This window comes from Onychostruthus taczanowskii, unplaced genomic scaffold, assembly GCF_017590055.1.
Source record: "Onychostruthus taczanowskii isolate IOZ18803 unplaced genomic scaffold, ASM1759005v1 scaffold4, whole genome shotgun sequence".
In the NCBI taxonomy this organism is placed as follows: domain Eukaryota; kingdom Metazoa; phylum Chordata; class Aves; order Passeriformes; family Passeridae; genus Onychostruthus; species Onychostruthus taczanowskii.
This window is the reverse complement of record NW_024501459.1, coordinates 8731615-8754407: the sequence shown is the minus strand read 5'-3', so window position 1 is coordinate 8754407 and position 22793 is coordinate 8731615. Positions and strand designations below refer to the sequence as shown.

The 22793-nt window shown below is 36.4% G+C and overlaps 1 protein-coding gene across 2 annotated transcripts in view; it reads right to left on the bottom strand.

Moving 5' to 3' along the window:
* Nucleotides 1-22793, bottom strand: part of PREX2 (phosphatidylinositol-3,4,5-trisphosphate dependent Rac exchange factor 2) — a 166376-nt gene that overhangs the window by 71596 nt on the left and 71987 nt on the right. For both annotated transcript variants that reach the window (XM_041412732.1, XM_041412733.1), the window contains 12 exons: nt 20080-20183; nt 18690-18739; nt 18068-18143; nt 17277-17349; nt 15986-16128; nt 15742-15834; nt 14297-14445; nt 9679-9764; nt 7296-7432; nt 4816-4933; nt 3805-3989; nt 2763-2924 (listed from right to left, as the gene is read on the bottom strand). In XM_041412732.1, coding sequence (XP_041268666.1) covers nt 2763-2924; nt 3805-3989; nt 4816-4933; nt 7296-7432; nt 9679-9764; nt 14297-14445; nt 15742-15834; nt 15986-16128; nt 17277-17349; nt 18068-18143; nt 18690-18739; nt 20080-20183 — 1376 coding nt within the window. The remainder of the gene's footprint in view (nt 1-2762; nt 2925-3804; nt 3990-4815; nt 4934-7295; nt 7433-9678; nt 9765-14296; nt 14446-15741; nt 15835-15985; nt 16129-17276; nt 17350-18067; nt 18144-18689; nt 18740-20079; nt 20184-22793) is intronic.

The following is a 22793-nucleotide window of genomic DNA, read 5'->3' as shown; positions in this document are numbered from 1 at the left end:
TCTCTAGGTGGCCCTGATTAAGCAGGGCTGGCTGGGCAAGACCTGCAGAGGTACATTCCAACCTCAACCATTCTTCCTTTTTGAGTGACATTAGAAGCTGACAAGCACTAGTACATAAAAACTGCAAAAACCCCATTTTGCAGATTTTCCTAGCCCAGCATCTCTTCTCCCCCTATATATCAGCTCAGCAATGAGGAATGGTTTTTATGGTCTAATTCTAACACAGTGCTTAGCCACATGTCCTTGACTCTAACATCCTAAATTTTGTACAGTGTCTTAAATAAGCTTAGAGTTATTTGGTTTTTAAGATGAGAAGATGCCAACCCAAAATGGTGAGGAGGGAACTGGACACTCAACAACTACATCTACGTCAGAATCAAGTCATCTGATCAAGCTCTTCAGCTGGAACAGAGATTTATTTGTCAGTCACAAGTAGGATTTTTGTTAATATGTGTCATTTTCAGTGTAGTTTGTTGTCAGGGAAGATTTTTTTCTGGAAAGATGTAATCAGTGTTTTGATCACGATATCTCTCCAGTCAAAGTATTACACAGACCTACTTCAGCTATGAACCCCAGCTCACATATAAGAATATTTTCAGTTAACTTGCAAAGTTTCTTCACTAATAAGTGTCAGTTAAAATTCAAATCAGTCAACTTTTACTAATGCTTCAGTTGAATTAAGACATATCCCTTCTGCAAAGTAAGATGTTTCTGTACTTGGACTTGAATTTCTGTTTATATTGCTTCAGCCTGATGAACACTTGTTGGGATAATTACATTTAAATCTTTAGATCACAACAAGATCTGGAGGGTTACAAGAAATCCAATTATGGAGTTGTTCAAAGGCTGAAGAATGCACAAATTGTTAAGAAGGCTACTAAGGACATTCAATGATGAAAATGTTTCTGCAAGCAGTACATATTTCACATCTCAATCTCCCACACATCCTGCTCCAGAGAGACCAAATACTGGCTATGATTTAATCAGGTCATAAGTCAGGACCAAAATTCTTTTCATATATGTGTTGAGAAACATCTGGGACTCATGGCACTGGAATCGAGGTCTATTAGGAGCAAAATGTTCTGATAATAATAATAGTAGGAACTGCAGAAATCCACAAGATTTTTATTTATAGAATTCGAACTTTCACAGTAAAACCAGGAGCCAAGCTGGGCTCAGGCACTCCGAAAGTCTCCTGTAACTATGGTTACCTTTACCTTGCCAAGAAAATGACACGTCTATTCCTGAAATCCACTGCATTACTAATTGTCATTAAAAGCTATAACTGTGAAACTACTGATTTTTGAGCAGATGAGATTTAAAGGGCAGTCTGTATCAGGAATATCTTCTTCTAGACAGTGTAAGAACTAAAAAAACTTCCCAGAGGCTGTTTGTTTCACATCTAGCAGGCACAACAAAATTTGATTTACTGTCTTGGCCTGATCTATAGAGGCTATATATCACAGTCAAATTTTTCAGTTACAGAAAACATATAAATCACCTGCATGTTACTTGAACTGTAACAGTTAATATGAAAACTAATTAGCTTTGTTTTTTTTTAATGATATTTTGAATTTTAACCAAATTGGAAACATGGAGGTTTGTAATTCAGGTGAACACTGGAGAGGTCAGATTTTTGCTAAAGCAAGATCAGGATTCTTTTGATGTCTCCATTCACACAACTCAGTTTCTTCCGTTTCATTTTAGAGAGTACCTGGAAAAGTCTGACAAGCCGCTTTTTGGCCTTTGTCCTACTGACTACTGAGCTACAGGTATTCCTTACAGTTCTCCCTGCTTTCCTTTGAAAACTGAAAAGTCATTATCCAGTCTTTTAAATGCAGCTTCTGCAAATGTGTGAAACTTCTGTATTCACTTTCCTTTACCTTTTTTTTCTTTTCAAATTTTTATGTATAAACCCTCAGAACAGACCAGTTTCTAAACATCACAACTCAGATCCCCAAATGAGGTAAGAGAGGGCAGACCCACGTTTTGCAGACATTTTGAGCCTACTTCAAAGTAATTTCACCTCCCCACAATTAGGTTCCATGAGAGAGGAACTAGGGGTCTGGATGAGAAAATGAGTTTGCATTAACAAAATGGCAAATGGTTAATTCATTTATTCCCTGCTTGGTTAAACAACTATAGAGAAATGCACCAACAGCAACTAGAGGTCAGAGTCTGGGCTATTTATTCATTTATACACATACCATTAATTAAGATCTCAAGCATATGAAAGTCAGTGCCTTCTCCACTTTTCCAAGCTATTATGTTTTATTAAACCAAGTGAAGCTAATAAATTACAGAGATGCTACTATTAACAAATGTGTTAGGGTCTCAAAGTTGAATAAAAGGGTTAAAATTTGGTATTTGACTTGCACTGGAAAGAAAAAAAAACCTAATTCTGTTGTTATTGCTACATTTTTGGTTAACATCTGCAAATTCACTAGAGTATTGGTTTAAGGCATTTACAAGAATGACGGCCTTTTGCGGAAATATGCAGTTGATTGTCTCTACGACTGAACACAGCAAACAAGAAAGAATACAAACTACCCAAAGTCTAAAAAAGGGATAAGAAAGAGAATGGCTTGAAAACAATTGATGCAATCACTCCATTAAGGCATTCATGCTTCAAAATAGCTAAACTTTCAGCCACATTTTGTCACTGCCGTAGAGACTCTGAAGAGCTATTCAAACTGTACCACATTCCCCTGTTTCTTCCTTAAAAGACAAATATAATCAAGCTTAGGACATGCAGGTCATACCTTTTTATAGCTAGAGATTCTTCTGTAGATATGCTCAATTTTCTCACTGCAAATGACACTGAATTTACTTTGAAGTTCAGTGGGGATCACGTCATTTAAGGAATTGAGGCTGTTGCAATTCTGCACAAAATGTTCATCGCTTTTTGCCAGTGCTTCAAGAACCTAAGATAATAAAAACAAGAAAAGTATATTATGAAATTAAGTTGACTAAAATTTTCCCTTATTGATAATCTCTTATAACTAAAGCTGAAAAGCCTGCTAACATTACAGAAAATGGTGCACAACAACAATTAATGAAGCTTGGGACGCAAAGAGGTTTTCTCAAATCTATTCCCTGCTAAATTATACCCATAAGTATTTTTGCTTGGCTTCTCATGACATTGTCTGATAATGGATTTACTATTAATTTCCTACTAATGCAACCACTATGGCTCCTCTGAAATACATTATATGCTGTATTTACTTGATCAGCACATATTATGCAGAGCTGCTGAATTAATTCATTCATTACTTCTAGAAAACCTTTGGTTTGGCACAATACTAACACACTGAAAAAGTATAAAAGAAAACTGAGTGCTATCCTCTTGTATATTCTGCATAAAAAGGCTAGGAAATAGGGCACAGTATAAGCTGTACTGCCCAGCAAAGACTGAAGCCTTGTTATAATGGTGAGAGAAAACTAATTAAAAGGCATGTTGAAGAGATGAGGGGAGTATATAGCCTTTATAGATATTTCAGTATATCTTGGTCTTTCTTTCAAGTTTTATTTGATAATTAAGAAATAAGGGAGAGGGGCAGGAGGAATGGAAGACTTTGAAGCTCTTTTAACATTTTTTTAGATTTAAAGGCTCAATTCATAGTGATAACATAACTCTTTTTGCCTCCTGAGCACACAATTATTCCCGAAAACATCAGAGAGATAAAGGTGACCAATTATAAGCTATCAAGTGAAAGACATATAATCGTGAGAGTAGAAAAACCCACAAGTTTCTCCACTGGTATTAACCACAACAAGCATTAACATACAAAAAATGCTTCATACCTTTGCAGTCAAACTGAAAAATCCCTTTGGTTCAATCATTTTTTCTAAGACATGGCACTTTATTCCAGCTGTGCTATCATACTCATAAACCACTCCATACTCCAGATGAACATTGTCAACAGTCAGACTCACATGATCTTTCTTCCCATCAATTATTGCCATAGTGTTAAATTTGTCAATTACCTCTAGAATAAGTAAAGTAACACAAATCAGTTCACAAGTCCTGGCCATTAAGAGAACTATAAACGACACAGGCAAACATTCTAGAAAGGGGTATGTTCTGATCATTCTATTTAAAAACATTTATTAAAAAACCTGGCTGAAAAATATAAAAATCAGAACACCAGTAGATTTGTAGATGTTAAAATACTGGACTGCAAAACAGGCAGCTCTCTTTCTTTACAAACTGCTATTTAAGGGAGCTAATTTCATTTATAATCCAGAGACATTAGGAAGGACTCAAAAAACGGAAAACTGTGAATTTCTAAATAAAGTAGAAGAATATCACTATGAAAACTGTCAACATTCAGAAATGAAACTACAATAACTGCCTTTATGAAGGCACAGTTCACATATTAACTGTCTCTTTAATTACAAGTTGCAGATGAATGCAGTTTTATCTAAATGTTAATTGTCTGAAAATAATCTGAAAGATAGTAGTTTTTTTTATTTCCTATGCAGTAATGACTAATGTATCTAGTTTGCCATAAGTGATTACTAGTGGTAAAAATAAATCAGCTAATGCCTAAGTTTATGTTTCTTACAAATAAAAATAAACAGATTTTCCCCAAAGTGTTAGTGGAAATATTTTCTTTAAATGGGAAAGATAGTAGCTTTTAAAGAATAGCATGTTAAATTTGTATGCTTAAAATACATAAGAAAACAAATCCTTATGTAAATCATATCTTAGGATCTGCTCAAAATTTCCTCTCGGCAAATAAACCCACTGCCTAAATTTTCCTTGTATTATAACAGCATTCTCAGCAACAAGATCAAGGAAACATCACCTACCTTCCACTTTGCAGTCAAAGGCATCACCTCCATCATCTCCAGAGGGTTTGATGTTTGCTTTCTGAAGATCTTCCTGCGCACTTTCAATGCTGTTGTAAACCCACTGTATAGAATCTTGCTAGAAAAACAACAAAAAATAGACAGGTAGAAAAAGCTTTGCAAGTGCAACTGATAGCAACTATTTCACTACTTTTAAGGCATAAGTTTAAAAAAAAAATCCAGAGCATTTTGGCAAGTTATTTTTTATTACAGCATATATTGTCATGAGACAGTATGAAGTCTGTGACAGCATGACATCCATAATTTTTATGTCTCTGCCAAAAATAATTTAAGATAGCTCAAATCAAATTGCAGATTGAAAAATATTTTTCTCCAAGAAATCATGGTGAAAAAACAATTTTTGCTTTGCTAAATCTGCTGTGCATCCACAAACCTGGTAGCAAAAGTTATGGAGTATCAACCAAAGACAGAGAATGTCCAGCTAATCCATAACCATCTGTCACTGGCATAAGGAACCTATACTACAGCCTTCATTACTTATATTTGCCTTGACTACAAATATTTTACTAGTGTAGTAATAAATGTTTTTTATTTTTATATTATATTTTATTATTATATATTGCAATGCCAATCTCTAATAGGAAATACTCACTACTTAACCTGGAAGTCTCTTTTCCAAAAGTTAACAACCAATCTAATGCAATATGACTTGGAGCAATGTCCTTCAAAATCATTACAGGAGAACCAACTAAGCATAAGTCTGTCACATCATGATTAGTATCACTGCAAAGGAATTGTAATTCCAAGAAGTAAAATCTGGTCTCAATTTTCTTTATTCAGACAAGACAGAAGGAAGATAAACATTGTCCAACAGGAACTGCGCAGTTATTGACCAAAGGAATCTGAACGGAAGCTTCATGCTGCAGGAGATTAGGAAGACTTTTTACCCTGAGAAGTAAAAGATGTAAGAAACAAAAAAAGATTCCCTTTCAATTATGCAATTGGGAACCACAGAAGAGACTGCAATATTCTGGGTAATTAAGTGATAGGCTGTGTGCACTGTACTTACAAAATAGGAGAAATCCATAGTCATTTTCCAAATAATAAAAAAATACCCCACCAAATTTCTGAATAGGAAATTAAATTTTAGTTGTCTTTTTACCAGAGGGAATACTACCATTTACTTCAGTCTAGACAATTCTCCCATAGTTTTTGATAATACTGCATCCTAAATGAAGTTTTTAATTTCTTGCCTGTCTAAGGAACTTCAGTTACCTGTGATTTGCTGAATTATGATCAGCTACTTTTTAAAACTAAAATAAATACTATGTATAGGAAAAAAATTCAAGTTATTACACAAGTCGATTAAAAAACCCAAAGTAATTTTTTAATGTCAAGGCATTCACACCAGTCAACATTAATCAACCGTCTTTGGATGTCACTAATATCCATAGGAAGTCTACAGTTTTACACAGCGAGAACAAAAGTGCTATAATGAATTTAATGTATCTTTTATTCTAGCCAGTTTTGCTACTAGTGAACAGGACATTTTCTCTTTAATAGAGTGCATCTTCCTTTAAAGAACAGGTGAGTTTGACCTTGAAATGCCATGTAACTATTTCAATTCTGTATTATCATTTACACACAAACATCCCAAGAACATTTTCACAAAAACTGTATTTATGTGAGCCAGTTATAACTACATAATTCTTATAACTCTGAGGTAGGTGTGGGAGAAGGATTCAACTCTTAGTTTTAATTAGATTTTTCTCCTCAGTAAACACGTACTTGAATAATTTGTGAAGTTAATTAATAATATTGGTTCACAGTTTAGGAAAAACTTGCACAGAATTGGAAAATCACATTATAGAATCCAGCTTGGTTTGGTTTTCTTCCTAAATTTGTGTCTTGGAAGCCTGAGATTTTCTCCTTAAATAACACAACAAAGATAACAAAATTTGCATGCATTTAAAAAAAGGAAATTTTGAGTCCTTTAATATATACTTATTCTCAAGACTGGAATGCAATGGGAATTCTTTTATGGGTGGAATATATGCGCTCTGCTCTCTGTGTACTGAAGTGTAACAAAATTCTGGAAGATCAGTTTTATGAATTTCATTCTCCTGCTGCTGAGCAGGCAGAAAGGTGTGTGATTCCCTCTCCATCAAGATGAGAATATACCTCAAAATTCTTTCTGCATAGGACTGCAGAAATGCTTGAAATAGCCCTTTTAAAACACCATTTAAAAATTATCTATATTTATTTCAGTGCAGCAACTAAGCAGATTTTGAACATCACCACTGAGCAATCTTCAGCTTTTACACTTCAATTGGCTTTCCTTCAGTTTTATTGACTACTTCTTTCCTCTCACCCCACTCAAACACAGTAGACTTGTGCATAGAGATTAACACCACACTGTTTACTTTGACCAAAAATAGAAATCTAGAAGAACATGTGCAAGGGCACCAAATGAGACATACCTGCATTGGCCGCCTGTACTTCCTGCAGGCTGTGACATGAGCAATAACACTTGCATGAGTCTCTTTGCTGACATTAATTCCATTCACTTTGATTATGCACTGGCCAGGGTGGAGACCTGCTGCAGCTGCCACTGTTCCTATTCATAAAAACCCACACTGTTAGCAAACTTCTTTTTCTAAACATCTCCTTTCAAGCTTACAGTCCAAAAAACCTCTTTTTTTAAAAAATCAGAACCTGGTCTGACTGATCCTTACATACTTCCCTTGACCACAGAGTACTTCTGTAGACCAGCTGGATGTCAAGAAAATGGAGTTTGTCAGCAGATGTTTCCATAAAAGAGACCAGACAATTTCCTAAAGGCTGCTTTACAAAACAACAAACATTGACTAGTAATATGAAAATGTGGAAAATTCACCTCAAAAAAAAAGGACTTTAAAAGGATAAAATGGCTCTAGCTTGAAAGTCACAAGTTACAACTTAACCTACTTTTATATGACCCAAGCTTATGAGCCTCTTGTTTAATTCAGGTATTTCAATTTTACATACAAAACAGAAGTTTTCTGGCAATACATAAAGTGTAAGAGCATACTAGAATATCATGTTAATCATTAAGTGAAATATCTAAATTACAAAGACATTTCCAAAGATGATGTTCTTTTTTTCATCTTCCCTACCAACACAATTATAGCAGAGGGCCTTAGAGCTTTTAATCAAAATCTCAAAGATAATTAAGTAGAATATTTGAAATTAAATTATCAGAGGGTGGGACAGGTGGACACACACAACATGACACCAAAACAAAACATTCTCTTTAAGCTACATAAAATATTTGGTTATTTTCACAACTGAATGAACTGAATAACCACATTGGGAAAATCTAGTGACTGAATAGGCACTACAAAAAAGAGCAGTTGTCTCCAGGTCTTTACAGTGTGATTCAAACTCACTCCTGAAAAACAGCCTGCTGGAGTATGAGCTTAGCTCCAGCTACCTGAACATTCGCCTCCAAATGTCTCTTGATACTGGCACAGAGGTGCCAAGGAAGTAAAAATCTACTGCCTAGAGACTGCCAGACTGGGTTGCAGAAGCTAGGGGCTGTGAAAGAACAGGCTAGACTGAATTTGTAGGGCTGAGAAATAGAAAGCTTGTCTCGACTTCATGACTTGCCAGTTGAGCACATCTGACTAGGAAATAACTTGCAGAATATACATGAGCTTCCCTCATTTTAGGAATTATCACTATTAGATTAAAGCTGCGTTTAAAATCTAATATAAAAGAAAGTCATTGGAAATTACACAATTACCAGCTATCACAATCTCCCCTCCCCCCAAAATGACTTAAAAATAAACATATAAATAGATCTTATTTAATATCTATCTCAAAAAAAACCACCAAACCACAACAACAAAAACAACAAATCACTCTTCAGAAAACCCCAAGGTCCCAATTCAGCAAAGTATTTAAGCACACGCTTAAAATCTTCCAGGTTTAGCAAATCACACAAGCAAGCACTTGCATATTGTTGAGGCTAATCAGAATAAAGTATGTGCCTAATGAATAATGATAGGCAGTTGAATTGATATCCAGGTGCAGAAGTAATTAACACATCAGCTACTAAGTCTGTAGTTTATTAGTCCTTCTTTTGAAAATCTAATTTCCGGCACCACAGCCTAGAAAAAATGTCATCAAACTCTGTTCAAATCTGGCTTTTGCAGATCAGTTTTGCAGATCAGTTCACTTTTCATGCCTCAGTTACAAAAGCAGGAGGGGGGAATGAGACACAACTGTCCCACAATAACTGAAAATACATTAGTTTGCTCTACCATAAGCAACATGAGGCAGCAAGAAATAATGCTTCAACTTCTTTTAGTACAAGTGCACTGCTCAAAAACAGTGAGTTAGGATAGCAAGCATCTGAAAATCACATCCCAAAAGAATATTTATGTGAACCATCTGCAATTACTAAGACAAAGCTACTAACACTCTTGAAAAGATTTGTAAAAAGCACATTTCTTTGTAAAATGTTTTCAGAACACTGCAGAACCACACAGCCACCAAACAAATTAACACACAGGTTCCTAACATGCAGTTGGTATTGCATCCTTCACCTACTCCTTATTCTGTAAAGAATGCACAGCTTTAACTTAACTTTCCTACATTGGTGTAACTACACTTAAAAAAAACAGCTGGAAGATGTATCCAAGCTTACAGAGTATAAGTACACAAAACAATTATAATTGAGTTTATTTAATATTATTTGTTACTTTGGGAAAAACAAAAATTTAAGATGGATTACTGGACTGAATTTTGACTCATCTCAACCAAATCATTTAGATATTAAACAAATATTTACCACTACCATTGACAGCTCTTATGGCTTACCTCTCCCAACAGCATGGACAACAGATGGGCCAAAACCCCGGATTTGGAATCCAAGTCCATCTGCAGAGTCAGGAATCTTCACTGTCCTGACACAAACAAAGATTTAACATGAATGTAGCAAAAGGTAGCATTTTGTTATTCACCAGTATGTAGGTTACAAGGCTGTAAAACTCCACACTTTTATTCAAATCAGTTTTCAGATTTTGCAGTATTCATATTCCAAATACTGTGCACCACCAACATCAGAAATAAGAGCAAGCTGAGACAGCACAAACAATCTATTTCACAGGGAAATTCAATATGCTGATTAAAATCAAAACACCACCATAGCTTTAAAATTCCTCCCAAACAGACTGATCTTTAGGTAAGCTGCCGTTGCACAGCAACACTGAAAGCCCTGGGAAGGGCAGTCTCTCCCAGCCAAGAGGACAGAACCTGGGGACCAGAGATCACAGCAGGTCTGATCAGAGAAGCTGCAGAAAACTGCAGAACTCAGATACATATTACATTTTAACAGAATCACAGAATGTGCTGAGTTCGAAGGGACCCACAAGGGACCCCCAACTCCTGGCCTTGCACAGACCCCCAAGAGTCACACCATGTGCCTGAGAGCACTGTCCAAGCACTTCTTGAACTCTGTCAGGCTGGGGCTGTGACCACTTCTCTGGGGAGCCCGATCCATTGCCCAACCACCCTCTGGGTGAAGAACATTTTTATAATATCCAACATAAACTCCCCTGACAGAATTACAGGCCTTTCCCTCGGGTCCTGTCACTGGTCACCAGAGAGAAAAGATCAGTGTCTACCCCTCCTTTTCTGCTCCCAAGGAAATTGCAGACTGCAGTGAGGTATCCTGTCATAAAAGGCAATTTTGTTTGATAAGCAGGACTCTCCTCTCATGAAGCCATGCTGACTGTGACCAATGCCTGTGCTGTGTCTCAGGTGTTTTTCAATACCTCCCAGAATAATCTTCTCCATAACTTTACCAGACACAGCAGTGAGACTGACAGGCCTGTAGTTTCCCAGGTCCTCTTTTCCTTCTTGAAAATTGGGATGTTTGCCAGCTTCCAGTCAGCTGGGACCTCTTCAGATTCCCAAGACAACTCAAAAATCATCAAGAGAGGCTTTACAATGACATCAGCTAGCCCTTTAAGGATTCTTGGACAACCCTCATCAGGTCCCATAGATTTGTAGAGTTCCAACTGAAGCACCAGATCTCACACAATTCAGGGCTGGCTGGGTGTTGATCATTCTCACAGTCATAGTCCTCCAGCTCAGGGCACTGAGACCCCCTTTGGACCACCACCCATGTCAAAGATGGAGGTAAAGAATAAATTAAACACCTCTGCATTGCCCCTGTCCTCTTCTGTGAGGTGACCATCCTGTAACAGGTCAATATTATTTTTATATGACCTATTGCCATTCATATACTTGAAAAACTCTTTATTGTCCCCCACATTTCTGGCCAGCTTCAACTTCAGTTGACCTTTGGCCACATGAATTCTCTCCCAGCAGTAGTGAGCAGCATCTCTGCACTTTTCCCATGTCCCTTGGCCTTGCTTCCATTGGGCATACACTTTCCTTTCTAGCTTTATTTCCAGAGAATATTCCTGTTCAACCAAGCTGGCCTTCTGCCTCACCTGCTTGACTTCTCAGTTTGGGAGCTGCCTGCTCCTGTGCCCTTAGGAGGTGATGTTTAAATAGTGACCAACAACTGCAAAGACATTTTCACTCTGAAATAATGACTCCCATCAGGTGTTAGCAGACAAGGTGTTGAGTAGATCATCCTGTAGTCAAACAAACCCAAAATTTTTCGGCCGACACCAACTTTGGAGCCATGTATTGACCTAATGGATCTGCCTAATCCTATTGATATTATTCCTTCTTACTGGAAAAATCAACAAAATCAACTACCATGCTCCTGATCCCTCTACCAAGCGTCTCAGGGCACTGTAGTCTTTTTTGATTGCCTTCAGACTTCTCTGTTTTACTTCATCACTGCCAGTTTGAACAATCATTAGCAGAGAGTAATCAGAGGGCCTTACTAGACTGGATTGTTTTCCAGTAATATCCCTTATCCGAGCCCCCAGGAGACAGCAGACTTCCCTGTGAGTTGGGTCAGGTCTGCATATCAGCCCCTCCACTCCTCTTGGAAGGGAGTCTCCTATCACAACAACCCTTCTTTTCCTGTTAGCAGAGGAGGTCTTGATGCAGGGTGCAGGTAGTGTCATTTCAGGAAGCCCCACCATCCCAGAAGGATCTTGCCCCACCTCATCAGTTGTTTGGCCTTCTAGGTCCAGAGCCCCAGACCTGTTGTACAAGGTACCAGTCCTACTTGTCAAATTCAGAGGAAGAGAAACCTTCTTGCTGCTACGTGCTGTGATGCGCCTCCAGCCTTCATCTTTATCAGACCCCTGGCTAACAGTCCTTTGACTAATTACCCTAATTACCCTGCAGGGCTCTGAGTCCTTCTGTTCTTCACCACAATGGAGGTTCAAGACTCCGGGGAGTCTGAGACTTGTAGAATTGCTGAAAATAATTGCTCTCTCTTTTGCTCATTCACTCACACACTGCACAGCCAGTTGACTTCTTCCTGTAGCTCCACCTGCAGCACAGCTCCTCAAACACAGCACACTTTCTGCAAAATAACTCTTTGCAGTCCTCAGCCTGGCAAAGAGGCATCAGGCACCCCCAGCAGCCTGTGCCTCTTCTTGCTGAGTTTTCTTGAAATAATGTTTCATTGCAGTTTTTCTGAGCAGCTACAGAAAGTAGCTACTGAGTTTTGTAAAGTAAGAATCATCCACTGCTGTTGGCATGACTTGTAAGCACATTGTGCTGTGCTCCTGCTTGGTCTAAGAACAAGAGTAATAAACCTACCAACAAAACCATGACTCTGACAATCAAAATTCACATCTACTCCTTCAAATTAAGCCCTGAACTCACCCAAAGTAAACTAGCATACCCTCGTGATATCAGCTCAGGGTCTACAAAAAGCAACACAGCTGCATTAGCCCTTATCAGAGCTAGTTAGGTCATGCATAACAGTGCACTGATTTAACTTTGAAGCCTTTCCATCCAGAGTCAGCTCTGTTATTATCTCAGAGATCTTTGCCCCAGGCTCCATTTCCCATTGCAAAAACAAACAAATTCAAATTGATACTGAAAAGTGATTTTAAAATGCATTTGGACTGTAGTAAACTTGATTTACAGGCAGTTTTGAATAAGAGAATTGCATCATTTCTCACACTTTTTTTTTCTAGTATACGTTGTATATAATGTACATTTGGAGATGATCATCATCAGAGGTGAGATCTAAACTTCACTGAAATTTATTTCTTTTTAAATGTACTCATATATTAACTATTGATACCATCTATTTGATTGCATTCTGAAACTGCTTTAAGAACATGCAAATAACTATGAAAGACCATCACTGGCAGTTTAGGCTAAGAATTCAGGAGAGAACTGTCTTCTGTGAACTCAGCTGTGCTAGCAGCAGCTGCTGACAAAAAGCAGTGAACACTGAGAAACAAATTTGACTTCTGTGAACTCCACATTCACTAGACCATCTCTCTCAACCTTGAAATTCACCCACAAGCTGAGTCAGAAATTAAACCAAGATTTGCATTAAAGAAAGGCCAAGATATGCCTGTTACGTTTTCTACAGTTCTGTGGTCTGGGGATTTTTTAATTGTTATTTTTGTTTGGGGGTGGGAACAGGTGTTGCAGTATCAGTCCAGATAGGCATCTTTATGCCTTATTTATCTTTCTTAGCTCTTTTTCCTGTTCTGGGTGCCATTTGACTTCTCAAGACACCTTTGCTTACTAAGAGGAGAAATATATCTTCCATCTGCTACTTAACCAGAGCCATTTCTGAGTAAGGCACACTGTATGCTGTGTGGTAACAGAGAATGGCACCTCTTTATGACGCAAATTTTGAATAAAAATTTACTTCTGACAAGTTTTTCTTAGTAGTCTTCTTCTTTATTATATATAACCTAGCAAAAACTGCATTAACCTTACTAATACACTTATGCTCATTTACATATTTACTGAACCCACCTGTTAGGCCCTTTTACATAACAAAACTTGTGTTTAGGTAGGAATGGGCAAACCTGTGTAAAGAAATGCATCTGTTTGATAAAGATGAGGATTTATGATGTTTAAGATGATGTTTATTTCCTTAAGATTTAAGATGATGTTTATTTCCTCCTGCTGTTTACACAACCAACACACAAGCTGAAGGGGCCCATGAGACCACAGAATCTGACAATGACAAACCAGCAACTAATCCCCAGACACAGGAATTTGTTTAATGCACACAGTGAGAGATAAGTGATCAAAACTGACCATATAGTCAATGAAACTTCATTTAAATTTGCAGTACCTGCATGTATTTACAGTGGCAGAGCTGAAGATCTAAAGCACTTGTGATTCTTTTGCTGACTCACAAATAGGATAAAACAAAATCAAGGCAAATCAAATTGCTTGACTTTGCAAAGTCAGATCAGATACAGCATTGAAAAACCGTTTACAGTAGTGCTCTCCGAAGTTCCACTGGTCTGAAAATCCACTTCAATTGTTGTTTGTAAAATTTCCCAAAGGAATGATAACTTACTCTCGAGGTTTGGTGCTCACAAGAACCCGCAGGGGCTTTCTGCTGTTTAAACAGGCTTTCAGGAAGCAATCCACTTCACTGAAGGGTCGCAGAAAAACCAGGTCACCATTAATGGCAAAGATTTTCTTCCCAACTTCCAAGCCTGCCATCTAGAAAATAACAACAGTTGTGTACATGTTTGCTTTTTATAACCACTAACATTATGTTTTCTTCTGCTGGCATGCAATCCCAATAGAAAAAATGACATTCACATTTTCTTTACAGTCTTTATGACTCCTTCACATACCATGCATAGGGGATTTACACCATAAAATGTTTGTAAAACTGGTTAAATTCATGTGAAGGGTAAGCACTCATTCTGAAGAGAGCTAAATACAAGACCTAGTATTAATCAAGAGTTTGTGACAGTATCACAATACCCGTTCATTTTTTAGCAATTAACACAACAGCTTTGACTGAGCCATTTATTTTATGACTGTACTTAATTTTTCATCCACCATCTTCCAAAGGAACTAAAGTTTCTCTTCATAAATAAATACTCAACTAATATTTTAGTAAGTGAATACTAGCTGAGTTCCATAACAAAGAGTTTTTAAACTTTGGTCTAACAGGAAAAGCACCATTGCAACAGAACTACAGGAGTACAAAGAGTGGCTCAGGGTATGGGCAAAGCCCTAGTGCCACCTGAGAATATGGCAGAACCTGACTGCGAAATCACCTCATTTAGCTCTGTGGCTGAATTATATTATTCATTTACTCTGTCTATTTATAATTTAAATTTGTACTCCACCATGTGATTTAGAAAGCCTTGAAATCTAAGTCCAAGTTGTTCTCTCATGAAAGAGCATCACACTTTATCTTTACATATACAAGGACTCCCATGCTGCTCAGTAGAATATTAATTAATCCAAACAGAATCTAAAGCAATGCTACCAAACAGGAAGGCTGTAATTTATTCATTCAGAGTCTCAAATTCCAGATTTTATCAAAAGCTTGATATATCCTTTACTATGAAATATGTCAACTGCAACTCACAGACTAGCTCTATACCCATTTCATATTCTACCAATAATGTTTATTTCAGTTATGATTAATGTCATCACTGGAATATTATAAAATGCATAAAAATAAAATCACAACCTTTATATCATCAATCAACATGACAATTTAGCTGAGCAGAAAATACGTGCCAAAATAATGGTCAAAACAATATTTTAAATGAAACAAAAACTAAAAAGAAAACAAACAAAAAACCAAATCAAAAACAACAACACAATCAACCAAAAAAAAAAGAAGGGGGAAAAGGAAAAGATTCATAGGCACAGCTTTCTTGGTAAGTGTTCACTGTCACCTTCTACTACTATAGACTTTCCTACATGATGTACAAAACATACATCTGTGGTCAAGCAAATAAAACAGGAAAGATAAGTTATAATATTCCATACCTCAGCATTGGATCCTTTCTCCACCACTTTAATAATTGGCACCTTATTTTTATCTTCTAAACCAAAACCATAGGTTCCTTCATTAGATTTGATCTGTAAAAAAAAATTTTAAAATGTTGTTCAGAAAGGCATTAATAAAAACTGAAGTTTGTCTTCATTCAGTAACAATAAATTGTTCTAATATGTTGTCATTATGACAAATTTGTTTATTCATCAAAGCACACAGTGATAGTGTTTCACTCACCAGTAATGACTTGGCTATGACATTTTCCACTACTTTCAGATCATGTTTCATGAGTCTGTGCTTCATATTTGATCCTTCCATTTCTTCATCCGCATAAAACCGGAACAGCAGTGGTTCATCTTTAAATTCACTTTTCTCTAACACTGTATGACAGAAACCCAGACATATTAATCTTTATTTTCTTTTGAACTTTTGAATATCATGTCTTTCATGAGCCATTAAATACTGAACATGCATACACATATTGAATGCTAGCAAAATATTTTTCTGTGTATGAATCTAGGGAAATCTTTTAACATCAACAACAATTGTTATTTGGATTCATTACCGAAAGATAGGTATCACTAAGCTCATTTTTTCAACTACAACATCTGGGTTCCACCACGCTGAGAAAGATGCATTAGTCTGAAATAGTTTTATTGAAAATACTAAGCACAAGGTTTCTTCCTAAAAGGGATTTCAAAACATTATTTTGAAAAGTTCTGCTGGACAGCTGCTGAAGATGCTCGCCACCAAGTTCTGGCATTCTCCAGATAGTGAAGCATGCTGGGCTTAGAATTAGAAACAGGTTTGCTGGGGATGTGGAAGCAAGCAGAACAGCCAATGGATGCAGCTTGTGTGTTCAAAACTCAAAGGAAAAAGAATAAACAATACCAGAGAGAATGTTCTCAACTCCTTGTCTAAACAAACTGATAAAAAATATTTCTTCCTCTTTTCATTTCAGTAAATGACCTACTACTTCAATCCTTTCACTGAAATCTTCCCTCTGATGGTATTAAATGGGCCCTTGTTCACCTTAATTTTGGTGCTGCACATACCTCTGGGCTCCTCTCCTTTCTTTGTTCTTTGCTATCTTTATGATTTTCTCATTTTTCTCCAAGCCACTTTCTCCCGTTGTCATCACTTTTTTGAAGTCATGCTCCTTCATACCTTATTAATTCCCTCCAAATTCTCACATTTCTTTGTTACATTTATTTTTATTGTCTCATCAGTGCCAACATGCATTACTTTCTGAAGACATTTCTTGCAAAGTGACTAATAAAACTGCCCCCACTAAATCCTTTAGCGGATTAATTCCTCAGCAATTGCTATAAAATTGGATATAATTTTCAGAGTATACAATAGCTATTTTTTTTTCTTGAAGACTGTAGCATCAATCTCTTTAGTGATACAACAGAAGAACTTTCCATCTGTTCTGTAATATCTTTATCAGCTCCTGCATTTCCATCCAGCTGTGCAGATAACATCAAACAGAAAGTAAGCATAGCTTGTACAGAATGTATTTACTTACCATGGTGCATAAACCCATTATCACAAAGAGCTACACCAAATATCATAGCTTCCTCCCTTGTCCGGCAATCCCCCTGTTAAAACACAGTACATTTTTAAAATCTACTTTAAAATATCAGCAAAATGGAAACTGTGCAAAATGGCATAATCCCACAGGGATGGCAATTATTGTAGATTACATTTGCCACCACCACCTTTATGTATACATTTCTAGCATATATATACACACCAGTACATACATGTTTATCATAGAATTAGAGAGCAGTTTGAGTTGGAAGGGACCTTTATATGCTATAACACTCTATAATTACAAATAAATAGGAAAAGACTTCAGTAAGGCTGCATTCTCCCTAAAAATTGAGCATAATAGAACCTATAAGCATCAAAGTTTTAAACTTTTATTTTATGGAACTAGTGCATGTTGACAGATTGAACAGGATACAATGTGGTTTTTTCTCTCGTTCACTTAAAATGAAACAGAATTGATGGCAGCAAATTGCTACTGATTTTTGCTCATTTAGTTTCGCATTTCATTTCATTTTAAGCCATGGACAGTGTATATGCTGAATCACAAAGCTAAGTGTCGTCAAAACATTTCAATACAATTTCAGATCAGGAAGACAAGCAGAAGAGAGATGAAAAGCATAGCTGATGACAGCCGATTTCTGTTACTTTACTGGTTTAAGAGGATTACACTACACAAAGTGTTTGTATGTTGTTCTTGATATACCACTAGCTTTCAAATCAGAATTTAAATGCAAAACATACATAAATCCAAATGTATCTACTTGCCTGGGCAATCAACCAATCTATGAATTTGTTAGCCATAACCACAGATTTGTAGGTTCTCAAGTGATAGTCTTTATCCCTGTTCAAAGTAACACAAAACAATTTTTCAAAATCAAACAAAAGCTCAGAAGAAAAATACTTGTAGTTTATAAGCAAGTTAGTGCAAGCATGAATTGAGGACTTAATAATGATTGAGAAGTTTTCTCAGGAGGAGAAAATAGCAAATTAAGTCTTTCTTGTAGACAGAAAGGAGGAGGCTGATCACAACTTATTTGGGTGATATTGTCACTGCAGTATAAAAGCAGGTGAGTTGTTCTGGGACTATTCAAATGAGGTAATGGTGTATTAGTAAAGGAGTGCACTAGTATATACAGCAAGCATAAAAGCATATCCATCAGGACCTAGGAGGCTCTAGAAGTCCATTTAAAAGGTTATATTGAACAGAGTTAGCAGCCATTTAGTGGTTCAGTTATGCTTTTTGTCCTGACAGCATATCAATCTTATCTGATTACTCTCAAAAGAACAATCTTGAAAGGATGGGTTAGGTTCCTACATTCAAACACAGTATCTTCAGATCATGTACTTCTTCCAAATGACTCCCTCAGGATTTCCCAACTGGACTTACCTAATTACTGGGGTAAAGAGACTGTGAAGGCGACAGTACAGTCGCACACCCTGTTAAAGAGAAAGAGGTGGTGAGTTAAGCACACATTCACATCACAGACAAGAGGCAGGGACATAGTAAGGAAGTCTGAATGCTGTCAATGCATCTCCTTCACACAGTGAAAAGACATGTTCAAATTTCTATGTATCTTCATGTGCCAAAACAAAGTTTGCCGATAACAACACTGATGAATAAATTATGAGAACGAAAACATTTCCAATCCAACCTAAGCTTACTGAGACACATGCAAAACAGATTAGCTTTAAGGGAGCATTAAAAAATTCTGAAGTTTCGAAATACTTAGAAATAAAAACACACAAAAAATAAATCAACGTTTTCATGCATTAAGGCTGTCCCGAACAGTGGTTGCTATTCTACACACAACTGTGGAATTAAAGTAAAAACCACTGCATTTCATTATATGCATCAATACTTTGCTTACAAATTAGAATTATAACTAATCAATTATAAAAATGCAAAAAGATTCAAAGATTGGAGATGTTTTCTATTAAAATCAAATAAATTATACATCTGCAGTAGTTTCTTAAACTACCATCAGAAAATTGTATTTTAAAAAAGAAAAACACATTAGTATTACTTAGGAAACTATAAAAAAGCAATTATGTTTATAATATGCAAGTATAATGACTAAAAGTTGTATCAAATTAGATTCCATCCTACTTTGCTCTGCCTGGGAGCTCAGTATTGTAGATTACTTTAGGTGCACTTTATATTAACAAGTGGAGCAAAAATCAAATTATACTGCAGCAAAAATTAAATTATACTGCAGTGTAATACCCAAATGCAGACACTTTCTACTGACTCCAAATCATGACAAATTTGAATACCAATGAATTTAAAGGAAACTCTGATCAATCTTTTCATTGTTGTCAGAAACACAGATAGGTGGTATAACCTATTATGTCTAAACATCAATGTGACAATAGATTTACTGCCTAGTTAGGACACGAATAAAGGACACTGAGATTTTAGAGAAATTTGAAAGCAGTTTCCTACATATATCTTCATATCTATGAGAAGGGACTAAAAAATACAATAGACTGAACCTCAGCTTCAGGATTACCCAGCAATTACACAAGCAATGCATTCTGCATATGAAACCACTGAACAGCAACTATAACTACATAATAGCAAATTGTCATTTTGTATTTAAAATATGTAAAAATTAACCAAAAGCTTACAAATGGAAAACTGAATTTGATTCACATAAATATAGAGTGGTAACTGTGAGGGGATGTTGTTTCTCCCAGCAAATTTTACATTACTTTTCAAGCAGAATCTCAGTTTCTGATGTGCTCTTCCTAATAATAGCAACTATTTTATTCTGTACCTTGGAGATCACATCCTGCATCTCATTTCTGGGATAGTATGTTCCATCATCATATCGGAATCTGTACAGCATGTGTTCAGGTTTGAATTGGTGCTTATCTGTAACTAAATTAAAAGAAAAAAAGGCATTGTTAGATGACTTTCTGAAGAAACCAAGGAGAGAGAGAGAAAAGTCATTTCTTCTAGTAAGAGCCCTAAGCACAGCAATGGGTAGATTTCAAACAGGGAGACCAGGAAGCTCGGTTAGATCATCTGCCCTAAGCTCCTTTAAGCCACTGGTGACAATATTTCTTACAACATTTTAGCACAGAAGAAAACAGTTTGAAGTCACAGGGCAAAGAATAAGGAAGACAGGCAGGGGACAGCATGAAAAATTAGGCACTCAAATCCTTTTAGTCTTCAGTGCTTTTGCAGAGCTTATCAAGCAAATAGCCAAATAAGACTTATTTTGCAACTATTCATATTATTTTTCCACATTATTTTCTGTACTCATTCTTGATGAGGCCAATCTCAGATGATTCAGTAAATATACAGACACTTCACAACACATTTGACCAGTCTTACAGTGGCACAAAGAAGAGATGAATGTCTCCATCTATATACAGTCACCTAAACATCCTAAGTGCAAGAGACTAGCAATTATTATGAAGATGTTGATAATGTATGTCCTCAAGGACTTGGGGAAAAGGATCTTAAAAGGTGGACTTCCAGAGTTTCACAAGATTCCAGCAACAAATCAAACAACTTCCAGTGTTTTGTCAAAAAAAGTCATAACATAGGATACAAAGGTTCTCCTGGAAACTGCAAATCTTTCTGAAAAACAGCTGATCCATTTGATGGTGGAGGACAGGCTTAGGCATTATCACCATCCTAAGATAACTACTTTCTTAATTACACTTTTACTTGCAGTTGTATGCTTTAATTTTGAAAGTCAATTTCCATGCCATCAACTGATAAAGGAAGGTGCTGTAATGTCTTCATTTATCAGAGTAACATACCTGAGAGAGTTAGGTAATTCTGTACATGCCTTCCCATAGCAAATGATTATGCAATCATACATAATTCTCTTCCAAAAATTTAGTTAAGCATTACAAACTTTGTATAGTGAGATGCCTTCCATCTATGTAGTTTTTCATGCCCCTTCAAGCTCCTCAGTATTTCCACACATCATCTGATACACAGACATAAAAACTCAACTTCATATATTAATTGGTTTCACCAGTGTCATGTGCAAGAGCAAAATAACATCTCTACCTGCATTTGATATAGCTACTAATAGTAAAGCCCAGGACACTATTCCAATTGTTTTGAACTGATAGTTATTCAAAATAATTCCTAAGTTCTGTCATTGCCTCTAAATACATGAGATACAGACTACAAAATTTCCACATATAATGCTTAACATAAGTAACTACATAAATTTTAATGGATTGTGACCATTTAACTAAGAAAAAAGGAGTCTTCTAGCTCTATAATTAAAAAATATTCCTACTGTTGAAGAAAAATAATGTAATCCAATAGATTAACAAATAAAAAGTAGAAAAAGCCCAGCAAGTTCCGAAAATAAAAAAACACCATCAAGACAGTTTTGCCTAAAGCCAAATTATTCCTCATTCATACAGGGATGTGCTGGGAGGGAACCAGGATGACAAAGCACCTCTCCTTTCTTGCATGCATGTGACAGACAGAGCAGGCTATGCCCTCTGAGGAACACAAGTACCACGCTGTCCCAACTTATCATAGTGCGCCAGGAACTAAGGGAGTAGCTCCACAGAGCTGGGACATGCTGGGTTTCAAAAACTTAGGCTCACAAAAAGCTGCATTACCACTAAAATAAGGAAGGCCAAGTTGTTTTGTGTGTCATTTCTAACACTGTACCCATATTTATGCTGGGAAAGGTATTTATATGGCATATGCTAAGGTTTAAACTGCTCTTTTAATATAATCTTTTTGCCAAGGTAATTTAAAATCAGATCATTACATCAGTCCAAGAAACTGCACAGCCACATAAATACCTATTCATTTTAGAACTATCTGATATTCGGTTTATTTTTGTAACTACAAAGGTCCTTAATCCATTGAAACAAGGTTTCCATCTCTAATCAGCTGCAGCAAGTGTACTAAGTACCTCACTCCACTGAATGGTATCAGTCATTTCAGATATCAGAGAATTCCACAAGGTATATTTAAAATAGCAGCATACAAACAGATTTTTCCCCTTATATAAAAGTGGAGGGGGAAAAAATGGAAAAAAACTGTAACTTTTCTGCTTGCTTGCTAGAGTTCACACATGAGGAAGTACAACAATGTCTATCACAACATGGCTCTGTCATTGCTAGAATGAACTCCAGCACAGTGACAATAATGGCCAGCTACTGAATATGCAAGCTCTCAACAAAGGCCTCTACAATATTTGCAATGTAAATAACAGCCAAACGTTCTTCCTCCCTTGCTCCCTCTGTGAAAACAGATGGTTCATTCAACTTTATTTTAGGAATGCTATTTTCAGTGAACTACAGCTGGATTCACTATTCAAAGTAGCATGTCTGGCTCACATTTCTGTGCTCTAATATAATTACCCTTTTATCTCATGAAGTTACACAATATTCATTTAACTTTGCATTGAGAAAATCTATGGGTGTATTTAGGATATAAATTACAAGATCAGGAGAAGAATCTCTGGCAACAGAATCATTCTATTGAAAACAGTTCAGT